This window comes from Balaenoptera ricei, chromosome 17, assembly GCF_028023285.1.
Source record: "Balaenoptera ricei isolate mBalRic1 chromosome 17, mBalRic1.hap2, whole genome shotgun sequence".
NCBI classification, from domain to species: Eukaryota; Metazoa; Chordata; class Mammalia; order Artiodactyla; family Balaenopteridae; genus Balaenoptera; species Balaenoptera ricei.
Window position 1 is genome coordinate 8,832,424 of NC_082655.1, and position 13,157 is coordinate 8,845,580.

The 13,157-nt window shown below is 33.7% G+C and overlaps 1 protein-coding gene across 10 annotated transcripts in view; it reads right to left on the reverse strand.

Moving 5' to 3' along the window:
• PHF20L1 (PHD finger protein 20 like 1) overlaps positions 1-13,157 on the reverse strand; it is a 79,753-nt gene that overhangs the window by 61,897 nt on the left and 4,699 nt on the right. For 9 of the 10 annotated variants that reach the window (XM_059901353.1, XM_059901345.1, XM_059901352.1 and 6 more), the window contains exons 3-4: positions 761-932; positions 531-615 (exon numbers count right to left, since the gene is read on the reverse strand). In XM_059901353.1, the coding sequence (XP_059757336.1) occupies positions 531-615; positions 761-932 (257 nt within the window). Of the gene's footprint in view, positions 1-530; positions 616-760; positions 933-11,662; positions 11,807-13,157 lie in introns of all 10 variants that reach the window. The other variant, XM_059901350.1, reaches the window with a different exon arrangement.

Genomic DNA, 13,157 nt, shown 5'->3' on the forward strand with positions numbered 1-13,157 from the left:
GTTAGAAAAACTAATTCTCAATTGTCTACAGAAATCAAGAAAAAAAGAGCAGGGAGAAAAACGCAATAAAGGAAATCCTCAAATTGAAAAGTTCCATACTCTTTCCTCACAAAATTGTACTGTGTTTCACTTCCAAGTTGAACTGATTTGAATTTTCCTATATCTTTAGCACTCAGGTTGAGATCTTCATAAAATAACTTAGTCAACAAACTGGAAACAGAGAAGTAGAAATAAAATGCATATAATATAAACCTGTCAACCGAAAGCTGAAACATTTTAAGCAACTGTTTACCTCTACTAATTTAAACAGTCTATTTCGGCAGTGTATTATGTATCATCTTATTCTATACACTATGTAACATATTGATGCTCCTAAAAAAGAGTATTATTAGAAGATTCATTAGGTTAAGTGTAAAACAAAGAGAAGCAGCAGCTATATGTAACAATTTCATACATTAATTAAAATTAGAAATATAGTTAAATTTTACTATAAATCCCATTTTAATTCTCAGATCATTCCAAACACATACCTTCTTTGTTAATCGCCTCAATCTTGGCAGGGTAATAGCGACAGTCTGTCCAACGAGCCAGAACTTCTTCTCCGGCTTTAAAATCCTATTTTAAACAACTTTTAAGATCAATACCATGTATAATAAATAAGCATTTCCTTAATAAAAAACAAGCTTTTGTAAAATTTAACAGAATTCCTTTTAAAAATACATCATTACATATCTGGCAAACAGAAAAGCTTGCTACTTACAAAGAAGTCTTCCTCGTCTTTTAGCCCTTCTTTTCTTAATGCAGGTCTCTCAAGGGGTCTCAATCTATTGCTATCCCAGTAAATCCACTCATCATAACGATGACTCCAGCGCTCAAAATGGACCAACATCTTGCCCTCCTCGTAGTCAATTTTTTCAATTCGTGATGGATACCTCAAAAATAAAAAGAGCCTTCATATCAAAAGAAAATTCTTACATTTGTTTATACAAAGTATTAACTGAAATACTGCTTACTATTACAACCATAAATAAATATGGATCCATATTTTTAAACTACTGACCAACAAAGTTTGCTTTATTCTTTGTCTTTTCTTTTTAATGATTGTTCTCAAGACCTAATGAAATAGTTTGATACACTCCCAGTGGAAATATAAATTATATAATTTAGAATATAAATTGTGCTGTCTTGGGAAATAATTTGGTAACATGTATCAAGTGCCTTAAACATATCCCTCCTTTTTGACCAAATAATTCCAATTCTAGAACTATATACACAAAACATTTATAATAACAAAAGGTAGAAGCCATATGATTAAGAAAACTGAAGACTGTCTATAACGATACTAACAATGGTATATCCACTGAATGGAATATTATATAGACTTTAAATGTAATGCTTACAAACGATTTATAATGTAGGAAAATGTAAAAAAGTAGTACTATGTTCACTAGAATTATAAGTATAGAAAATAAATTTGTCTAGCAAAAAATATCAACATGTACATTTATCTCTATATGGCAAAAAAAGTACTTTCTCTTTTCTGTTCTTCTACACTTTCCAATATTTTATAATGAGCATCAATGATGGTAGGGAAAGCTCAAACCTTCAGTTTAAAAATATAAAAATAACATCACATTGTTCTGTCTTTATGTGTGCTGATTCTCTTATGATGAATTCCAAAATAAAAATTAGTTAACTTGAAACTTTTAGCACAAAAAAGGCCTCTTCATTCCTAATGTACTGTATTAAATGTTCAGTGACTCAAAGGTTTTTTTAAAAGTAACATTAAATAACATTCAAAATTCAACAGCAGCATACGGTAGATGATTCAGCCATAGAGTTTATCTCATACTTTTGCTGGTTTTTGATAAATCTCAATTTTTTATTTTCCCTGTGGAATAAATGTAAATTTATATTGTTAACATAAATTTAAATATAAAGCACAATAGACCTCACATAACTTTGAAATCTAGGCACCGATTACTACCTGCTTCACAGACCCCTCATGCTGTTCAAGGCTTTTTATGCGTCTCCAGGGCCCTGAACTGTTCTCTGGTATAGCTTCTTTCTTTCCTTCCTTCAGTCTAAGGAACTGAACCGTTTGGAGTTTCCTCAAACACAACAATGCGCTGTCAAACGTCTGTGCTTTTGTACCTTCTGTTCCTTCTGCCTGGACCTCAGCTGCCCTTCCCTTCCTCTGTATGCTCATCATTCAAGACTTGGTTTAACATGTAGCCACTTGTGTGAAGACTTCCCCGACTCTCCTCCCCCTGGTGCTCTCACTGCACCCGTCTCATCATAATCATCTCTGGGCACGTTCCTAAACTGTGTGCTGTGGAGCATTTACAGCCCTTGAGACATTAATACATGTGACACAAAAAAAGGGTCCCGTGGTCAAATAAGCTAGGGAAATGGATTAAATAAACCGTTTTCTTTACTGAAAGACTTCTTGGTCCTGTCAATAAGACAGAAATAAAGCATGCACTATTACCAAACCATGTCACCCTTTCATCACAAAGTATTTATGAACATTTCCTGAGAGAGTAGAGGTCTAAGGAACATGATGTTAGCAACTACTCTGGCCTGTGAGTTTCAGGGACTGAGTCACGGCCACCTTTGTACCCCCAGCATCTTCACAGTGACAGACACACACTGGCTACTCAGGGAATGCTCGGCATGAATAAGAAGTGACGTTAAAGAAAGAAAATCTGCACGTTTCTTCAGAACTAAGAAGGCTGTCGACCCAATTATAACTTTATGTTAGATCTTACTCTTAAGTCTTTTTGAGGGAATAGGTGTGGGTAAGGAAACGTTTTGTCCAAGAAAAGCATGAAAACAAGAAAACCTAGGGGATTGATATACTCCCTGAGGTGGATATGCCGATTCCACTCATTTAGAATCAGTGCTATAATGCATGTCTTTTGCAGTGTTGCTTTGATGTGTTTTTGCTGCTTTGGTTTTTAAAACATAAAAAATGTCAATAGCATTAAGGGAAGCCTAGAGATATGGTTGTCCTTTAGTTTATTTTTCAACATTCACTAGCCACTTAACTACTATAAACAGATGTTCTATCAGTTCTAAGTTTCTAATTTATGTGTTTATTATCATATCTTTCTGATTTTGAAAAAAAAAATTAGAGGTTTATTCCATAGGTTCCTTCAAATTCTAAATGTACACAATTAAATGGTAGGTTAAAAGGAAACATACTTAACTCTTATCTTCAAGGAGCTTAGCTTAGTGTTAGATGAAGAGAGAGAAGCAGCAGAATATTGACAGAGTCATAAATCCATCAGGCCCTATGTTCTTTCTTTACTGAGCATCAGCTGATTTTTATATACCTTATCTCATTAGATCCTGGTAACCATGGAAGGTACAGATAACACAGTCACCATTTAACAGATGAAGACTGTCCAAGGATACACATGGTAAGAGTATTCAAAGTCAAAGCTAACTGGCACAAAAAGCCTATAGGAGAAATGGGATAAGGCCTGTATCAAAGTAATTATACCATACATGGTAAACTGGTAAGTATATATAACATTTTTTTTCTCCTTTGTATCAAGCTTTTATTTCTGAAAAACCATGAATATTGAGGTGGACATATAATAGCAATTATTTGGTAAGGGCCCAGATATTATGCTTTTGACATAGCATGAGATTAATGACAACATTATAGCAAAGGTATCTAAAAAGAAAACAAAAATTTTTGTCAGAGTTGATACTCTCATTAACAGATTTCCTAACAAATTTAGTTAGTTCTTCCTGAAGACAGTGAGCAGTGGGATACTAACTTCGTGCTAATTTTGACTATGATTTCTCTCTGCCACTATATAATGTTTTTATATATATTTTTTTGTAATTTGAATATACTTTATTTTTTTCATTGACGTATAGTTGACTTCTCAAAAATTCGACATAAGATGCTGTAATTAATTGTTCAGAGAAAATTGGAGCATTCACTGAAGGTTCTTGGGAGACATTATCTATGTTGGTCTTGGTGGGGAACTTTAAGGATTTAGACCTAATGAACATGGTACGAAGGTAAAGTGTATACATAAAGCATTGCTCATTTATTCAATCAATGTTCATTTACTTAAAACCATCATGTGACTCAGAGTTAAGCAATCTACCAGACAAGGAGGATTCAGACAAGTACACTGTCGTTTCTGTCCTCATGGACCTCAGGATCAGAGATTGGAGGGGCACTTCAAGGAAACAGTTCCCTTTGGCTAGGCTACACGGTAAGTAGTAAGGTGAGTAAAGGAGAATAGTGGGACATCAGACTGGACTGGTTAGCTAGGTTCAAACTAAAGGGCTCTGAAACAACGCACTAATGAAATGACCCTTCATTCATTACATTCAAACAGGGAATCCCGTAAAGTCTGTACTTAATTTGGTTATCAGTTACACCTTAGAAAAAAGTCCTAACATCAAGATCTTTGCTATACACGTAAAATGCACAAAATGGCAATTTAACATATAGTTCTATACAGTGAAATGATTTCCTTGTTCAAGATGGCCCATAGTAATAATGCCTTGATACACACAGTGAATAAAAAATACTTCCAAACAAATGCATTCACAAATGCCTCTGGATCTTCAACGACAGCAATACTATTTTGATGCACAATTTATGTTTTATCATAACTGAGTGTGAATGGAATGTAAGATCTTTCTTACTGAATTTGGAAGATGTCATGATCATGTTTTATTTCTTTTTTTTTAAAGAATGAATCATGAAAGCTGTTAAGAGTAAAGAATAGTGACTACGCTGGGTCCCGAACATTTATAAATGATGCGGAAAAGATTTGAAAAGTAGGAGACTGGGGTTTCAGAGTTAAAACAATTAGGGATAAGAAGAAAGAAAAAGAAAAAAAACATAGTTGGCATCTCTCCAGGGCACAAAGAAAGAGATGGAGAGAAGGCAACCTCACTAGGACTATGATCCCTCAACGCCAAAATTCTACATAGAACTCTACTACTCCTTATCGTGTCACTGCAAAATACCATAAAATTGCCACTGTCTTCCCTATTATAATCCCACTTTGAAATGCTTGCACTGTTTAAATGATATTTACTTGTATAGAAATTAAGGGACTGCCTCCATTGCTCTGGGCCTACCTTGCCCTCATATGTCTTTTGCACTTGAATCTTACAGAGCACAGTTTACTCTGAGCAAACTTAGCAAGAAAAATAATCCACCCTAAATTGTTTATTAGGTTTAATGGAAACAAATAGCATTCAGAAACACTGAGAAGTCTTTACAATGATTCTTGCTGAATTTAACAGAATTCTCATACATGCAATTCTACTACTGTAATCTCTCAATTGATTTCTTAGGACTCTTTCTGAATCAGTGTGGTCAAAATCCTCTAATGGTCAAGTTCAACTGTAACAACAGAGTAGAGCAAGACCATTACCAAAAACGAAAATAATTTTCACCTTCTCTGAACTCTTGTAACTCTTTATTGCCTCATCTAATACCAGCATTTTAACACCGTCACTGGTGCCTCCCACTTACACAAGATAGTTCAGAGAATCAAGATTTATGGATTCTGAACTAAACCTGTAACCCAATAAGAACCAGATACTGACCAAAGAGGTTAGCTACACACTGAATATACTGTATTGGTTCCCTGTAACATCAACTCTTTTGTGTTGTCAAAACACAAAGAGAAGTGAGAAACCTAAAATGGGAATTACCATTACAGATGAATTACTATACTGGCTCACCGGTGTTAACTGTTTTACATGGGCAGATCCTGACTGACAGCTAGATCAGGAAACATGATCCCCTGAGGCTATATGAAAAAAACACTTTGGTGTAGATGTGTATGAGTATTCTCTTGAGAGAGGGGTTCCCAACTTTAATCAGATTTCAAAGGGTTCCATGATCAAAAAAAAAAAAATTCTCTGGAAGGCAAGATCATCTATTAACACTGAAAACTATAGGTGTCCCACTCTCCTTGGAAGGAAGAAAGAAATGATGGGCATGCAGCTATGTCAGAACTACAATATGATAGATTAAAAAAAAAAACTTTTATATTCAATGCAGTAACAGTAAAACAATTAAACATGATTTGAATTTAGAGAACTCAATCTGATTTACCTAGTTTGATACATCTAGATTTTTACCTGTACTGATAGAGAACATCAACCATGAGGAAATGATAAGGGAAATTCCTTGATACACTGATGGCCTACAATCTCCTACACTTAAGCCAAAGGACATGGTTGTTAACTACTCGTTGATAGGTTACAACCCCCTGAGCAAGGCCAGACTTTATCAAACGTCCCAAAAACCATCAGAATTCACTCTGAGATTTAACTAATCATTTGAATAAGTGCTGTATAAATCAAAAAGGCAATTAACCCAATAAATTATTCAAATTATGTATTTTAAATAATAGTCCTGTTCTTGTTTATATTGGTAAGACAATAAAATTTCTAATTTATATAAATTTAAAAACTGACAGTTCCTCATCCATTTCATTTAACTCAACACTGAGTCTCTAATTCACTGTATGTCAAGACACTAAACTAGGAATAAAGCTACAAATACAAATAACAATCAACAAACTCAGATTCAGCAGGGAGGGGAGAGAAAAAGGGAATCAATAAGCTAATACAATTACAATATAGCACATAGAAGGAGTACCTAAATTAGATGTTCTCTTGGATAAAGCAGTTCTTCGATTTTTAAAGGATGAAATACACTTAAAATACGACTTAAACATAATGTAAATGTTAGCAGAATCTTTGGGAGTTAGAATTCACAATTCACAACAGTCTTGTTGGTAAGAATTACATAGGCAAGAAACTCTAACATGGTATCATGAAAAATGACTAAGACATATTGCAAGAGATAGAAATAGAGACCTTTCTTACATACAATTGTCAGGAAGAGGATTATTTGCCAAATAATAAAAATTAATGGAGAATGAAGTCCAAAGCAAACATAATATTCCTATAACCTACTAACCTTTTAAAATTTTTAGCTTCCTGGAAATACTTTAAATTTACATTATGCTTTGTAATTTTCAAGTGTTTTCTCACCATTCACTCTCTACAACAATGTCACCTACTATTACAGTATTTTTAGATGATGTGCTTGTAGGTATTGCATGTTAATTTATTTCACACTTGAGGAACAGACTGAAAACAGAACCCTTTTGATTAATTCAAACCTGATATTCCAAAATAAAGTATAAATCCAAAGAATCTATTAATAGAATTTCAAGAACATTCAGAGGATGGTTATATATGTCAAAATCACATCTTTTACAACACTGAATTCTAAGGATCTCAGTGCATTATCCCTCAGGTCCTCTTTTCAGACCCATTCATCCCCAGGACCCATGTTCAACACAAGCAGCCAGACCACCCTGCTTCCTACCTGTCCATAATCTTTGCAGCAAAGAATGGGTAAGATCAGAGTTAGCTACGTATTCTGCTTCAGTAACTCGGAGCAGCCACCTTTCAAATTAAGGTTTCATTTCAAATCACTGGATTTATTTAAACTCCTGTTCCTCTCTACCTCCTTGCCACGCCTACATTCGTTATACCATCAGTGCTGACCAAATCAAAATGCCCACCCCACAGCCTTTATGCTCATTACCATCTCCTGCCGTAAGAATCAATTAGACTATCAAAAATTCCTTTCCCACTCCACCAAAACCGCCACCAGTATTCTACTCAAAGTTTATGTACTTCATACAATTTGTTCAGGCCAACATAACCATTCTTCGTTATTTAATTCTGTTACAAAACTCCAAACTCTAGCAAGTTGCAGCCCACCCAGTTTCTATTTCTTAATATTTAGCATTTAAAAATTATTTTAATACTACAGATAGTCATATATGCTTATACACCTATGATTAAAGTTTTAAGAATTTACACACTGACTCCTCTCCCATTAGATTCTACTTTCTTAGAATAACTAATATTCATGCTATTATTATTACTAAAGCTAACGTTTATTAAGTGCCTACCATGTGGCAGAAAACATGAAAAGCTCTAAATGTGCACTGTCTTGCTCATCCTCAAAGAACCCTTTGAGTTAGGTACTACTACTGTTCCCAGTTATTTAAGGAGGTCATAGAGGCTCTGAAAGTCAAGTAATTTTCTCAAGTCGAAACAGTGGTGGATCCCTGAATGGAGGTTTGTCTATCTCTTAAAGAATGTGTTTTTGATCATTATATATTCTGCATCTTACAACTGATCATTTTCAGCTCTTGTAAAACTTACGGCAGTATTTCAAATATAGGGGGCTCTTTATCAAGAGGTACTGAAAACAAAAACAATATAAAATCAAGTTATCTGTTTATTTTTTCTTGCAACTTTACTCTTCTGCTTCTGATACAAAATAAAATGTGTAAAGCTTTTCGTTAGCCCAGAGATTATGGAAAACAGCTTTTATTATACTGTACAAAATAAACATCCCCCCTCCCTTGTGTAATTCATAATAGTTTGACAAATATCATTTTATGCTTAGTTTTCAACCAGTAAGTCACAATTCCTTTGCAGTAGTGTTCTGCAATGGTAACCAGATTTCAGAATATCCCCAAAACTTTTGGGTTCATTCTTTACCAACCCACCAAAATTCAATGAACTTTGCTGGGCACCTTTTATGAGTAAAAGGGGCTAGGCCTTGTATATAATTCATTTCACATCAGTAGCTTATTCTTCAGTACTTTACCTACCCATGATGTACTAGAAACGTATTCATTTTTAATTGAGGAGGGTTGGTTTTTTGGCACTGAGAAAACAGACTTTTAAGACACACTGAATATTAAATATCCACATTCTTTCTTCAATTTTATTGCAACAATTCTCTCCAAGTTGTGTTAACTTTAATGACTGAAATAACATAATACTTACATACCAGTTTCTAATTTAATAAGAAGAAAAATTTTATCTACTGATTAATGATCTGCAGGAGGTGGTAGGAGGAACGGTCAATAGTTCTTCAATACAAAGTCATATAAAAATACTAAAACACTGAAACCCTTATGAAGAATAGCAAAACTAAGCTGCTTTTTCAATACCATGTTAATTTCTTTTAAGAAATTATACTACCAATTTTTAAAACTTAAAGCTAGTATTCTCTCCCTCAGTTAAAAAAATCATTTAAAAATAAAATTAAAAACCCTTAAGCATCTGCAGATACAGTTCTGTCTACTCAGCGAAACTAGAATTGCAAAACATTCTTTTTAGTAAAATTGATTACCACCACAGATAAATTATTTCCTAATTATTGGCTTTAATCAATTACTCATCACAAAACAAAGCATTACGTAATGTGATAAGACAAGTGTAAAATCTCGCAACACATAATAATAATATTCAGCAGGAAAAATGTAACAAACAGGGAACTGATTGTGTGTGACAGATGATGATCGAACTTCAACCAAATATCAGATAAGCAAATAAAACTGTCTTCTCTCTTGATCCAACCCTTGTCATTACATGAATGCACACAAAGCACAGAACGATAAAAGTCAATTCATGATTAACCGTAACCACAGGTAGCCTTTTTTTTTTTTTTTTTTTTTTTTTTTTTTTTTAATAAAGCAACAAGGGCCTAAACCTTAACAACTATCCAGCCAGATAGCGCTTGGGACTACAGAAAGAGGAGAAGCAAGAAAACGGACGCACATCAAAGTACGCGCAGCTCAATATATTCTGTTCTACTGAAAAATAACAAAAAAGGATTTTTGGATCATGCATCACTTTGTCCATACTTACATTTTACTTCCTCCAACTAACATAAACAGTTAAAACAGACTATAATACCAAAAAATAATCCTGGATATTTCCACTGCTGTCCGCCTCAAAAACTGTATCTTCAGGTTAACAATTCTGTATGGTCTAGACAGGTGGTTCTCGTATGTGGTCCCTAGACCAGCAGCATCGGCCTCATGTGGAGACCTGTTAGAATGCACATTATCGCCCCCACCTCAGACCTACTAAATTAGAAGCTTGTAGCCGTTGGGCCCACCAATCTGTGCCTTACAAACCCTTCAGGTGATTCTTATACAGGCTCATGTTTAAGAACTACTCTTTCAGACTTCACCTGAATCACTTTCAAAACTGTAGGATCAATGAACTTTGTAAGAGAACCAATTTGTTAGTGAATGGGTACTACACAGAAAGTTAGTGAGTTAAAGTACTAAAGCCAATAGTTATGATTCTAAGTAATTTCAAAATTAAACAGTTAATGAGAAAGCATTTAAATGATGGGAGAGCAGGATGTAGAAAGAGTAACTACCTGCCCAATACCACTATACTACAAATAACTTCAAACCTCTATATTTTTGTTCCCAGTTATATTCACCTTTCTCCACCTTTTTCAATACATTTTCTCTTCTTCTAGAGACCAGCAGTTTTGGGCAAACTACATTGGACTTCTAGTCCTTGCCTACTTTACTTCTGCCTCAAGCCATTATTTACCTATCTAAAAGTGAGATTAAAAAACCTGTCACCCCTGAATAGGTGAAAAGTAGATAAAAGAGCTTGGGTTTCTAGTTCAAGGGATCTGAGAGATCACTGAATATGTCACACCTTTACTTTAAGGACATTAAAGCAGAGAAGTAAGTCTCCAAAGTCCCACAGTCCATGGCAGAACAGCACCTAGAACCCACATTTTCTGACTTTAGTTAAATTTACTTTTTTCAATATTCCTTTTCTCTTGCCTTTCAAGAAAACTAGGATAAGCAAAAAATTTGAGCAGAAAAGAAAAAGCTCAATTAAAAAAAAACATGAATCAACATAATGAAAGGAAGACTATTAGAGAAAGAACAATAAGAACAAAGCAGGTGTGTTTCAAAATAAATATGTCTACTCCTATTTCTAATCTTGCTTTCAACATTTTTTTGTGGGGGGGAGAAGGGGAGAAGGGAGAACTTTATCTTTAAAAGTTCATGGGGTTTTCTTTTGTGGAAATTTTAAAAATTAAAGTACTAAAATGTTTGTACACTGGTGCAGACCTGTTTGATGATTATTAAACTGAGGGTTCACTTAGATCTTAGGATTCAAAACTTGTGACTTTCTGAATGTAAAGAATCTCAGAATTTAAAAACAAGTCCTATGAATTTCAATTTGAAATTCTCTACAGGCAGGGTCCTTAATCTGGAGTCCACGGGTAAGTTTTCTACCACCACCCATAATATATATTACTCAGTTATTTTGGTATATAAACACGATTGTACATTTTTCTGAGTCTACAGGTGAAATTAGGTTTTCAAAGGTGGTAACTCAAAATTAGAATCAATACTTTCCAAGTACAAAGAGATTTAGGAAAGGTCAACATACAAAAGGACAAATTTTATTTATATTAGCAAAATAATATTTTTAAAGTATTCGCCTATTTCTACAAATTCCAAACTCACCTAATGTAATTTAAATGTGTTTTCAGTTTTTAAATTTGATCTACATACTACTTTTCAGGAGCACACTTCTGTTCCAAATACAGATCACACAACTTATCTCTACTAGTGTTTTCCTTTGAATAGCAAATCCAATCAGTAAAAGACAATCCCTTTTAATTCAGACAATACGTAATTTTATTTAAATTAGAAAGTATTTGTACTTCCTACAATCTAAATTTCTTCGATTTTCCGACTCTACTAAAATTCTGTTCATGAACATTTTAAAAACTCACATTTGCAAATGTTCCATACAGTTCAAAAAACTCCAAATGTGTGGAAACAGCATTTGTCAATTCAAATTTATACTGTTCTATCAAACTCTGTACTTGCAGACATCTCCACATTTTTTTTATCTTTCATTTTCCTTTCCTTTAGATCTAGAAGAGAATTACATAGAAATATTCCAATAAAGGTCGGACGAGCGTAACTCATCTGAATATTTTAAAATGACTTTATAATTTCAAGTTGAAGAGTAACACCAGAGCATATTACTTTATTTGTTTTGTTTTCACAACTAAAATTTGCTATAGAGTATTTTAATTTCAGTCAAAAAGTTAAATCAGTAGTCAAAACTGGTTTATCACATTTTTTTACTGAATAATGTTCAGAATGATTAGATACTTTAACATTTTTAAGGGTGCTTTCTAAATTATAAAACTCTGCAAAAACAAAGATTTTATTATCACCTCAAAAAGAAGGTTTTATAGCATGTTGCAATGACATGATATTCCTTCTGTATTCCAGGCCATTCTCATGTCAACACTAAGGCTACATTTAAAAACTTATACACTTGAGTCTTCAGATCCCCAAAGATATATTTTTGAATATACTCTCCCTCTTCCCTTGCATTTACCTCAGTGCTTTATAATTATGCATTATTTTATATAATTTGAAGCAAGTTTAAATACATTATTTTATTTGATCCTTAAAATAATTATGTAAGTAAAAATCAGTAACACTGCTTGCATTTTACTGCTAAGCCAACCAAGTTCAAGGACTTAACTCATATTTACAGGATCAGAAAGTGGCAGTCTGAATTTGAACCTGCCTCTTTCCTCTTTAGAATCCACTGATATTGTCTCAAATATAACTTCAACTCTGAACTTTCTCTTTCCCCAAACACATTCCTGTATCAACGACCTGTATTTATTTTCATTCTTATGATGTTACTGCATTCAAGAAATTATAAAGCTAATATGTTCAGGTTTGGATATACAGAGGCTGCGGTGGCATATATGAGGGAGATAAGACAGAAAATGGTTGATTGTGTTAGCTGTGAACATTAACACATTAAAAGTCTTTTCAAAGACTTTTAAATTAAAAGACTGTTGAGAAAGACATTAAAATGTTTTGAGTAAAACTACAAATTTTTTAAAAATTAAAGCAACCCACATTTCTCAGTAGGAGTTAGGTTTAGTCCATATAGAAGAGATCCAGGTATCAAAAAACCACACACTGGAACAGAAGGCGACTGGCCTCTCACTGGCTTCTCAGGGCCTGCATTCATTAGTATTGGTAAATAATCAAATCACCAGGGTTTTCCAATGTAGCTGGAAAATTACTTTGAAAGCAAAAAGTAATAAATTGCTACTTAAAAATGTGGAGTGTATTTTCGAGGATGAAGTATCTTTCTGAACTTTAAAGAATATGTGATATGGTTTGCTCAAGGAATAATAATATACTTTCCCCTAAAAAAATAGGTTGAGTCTTCCTCTTAAATCAAATCTA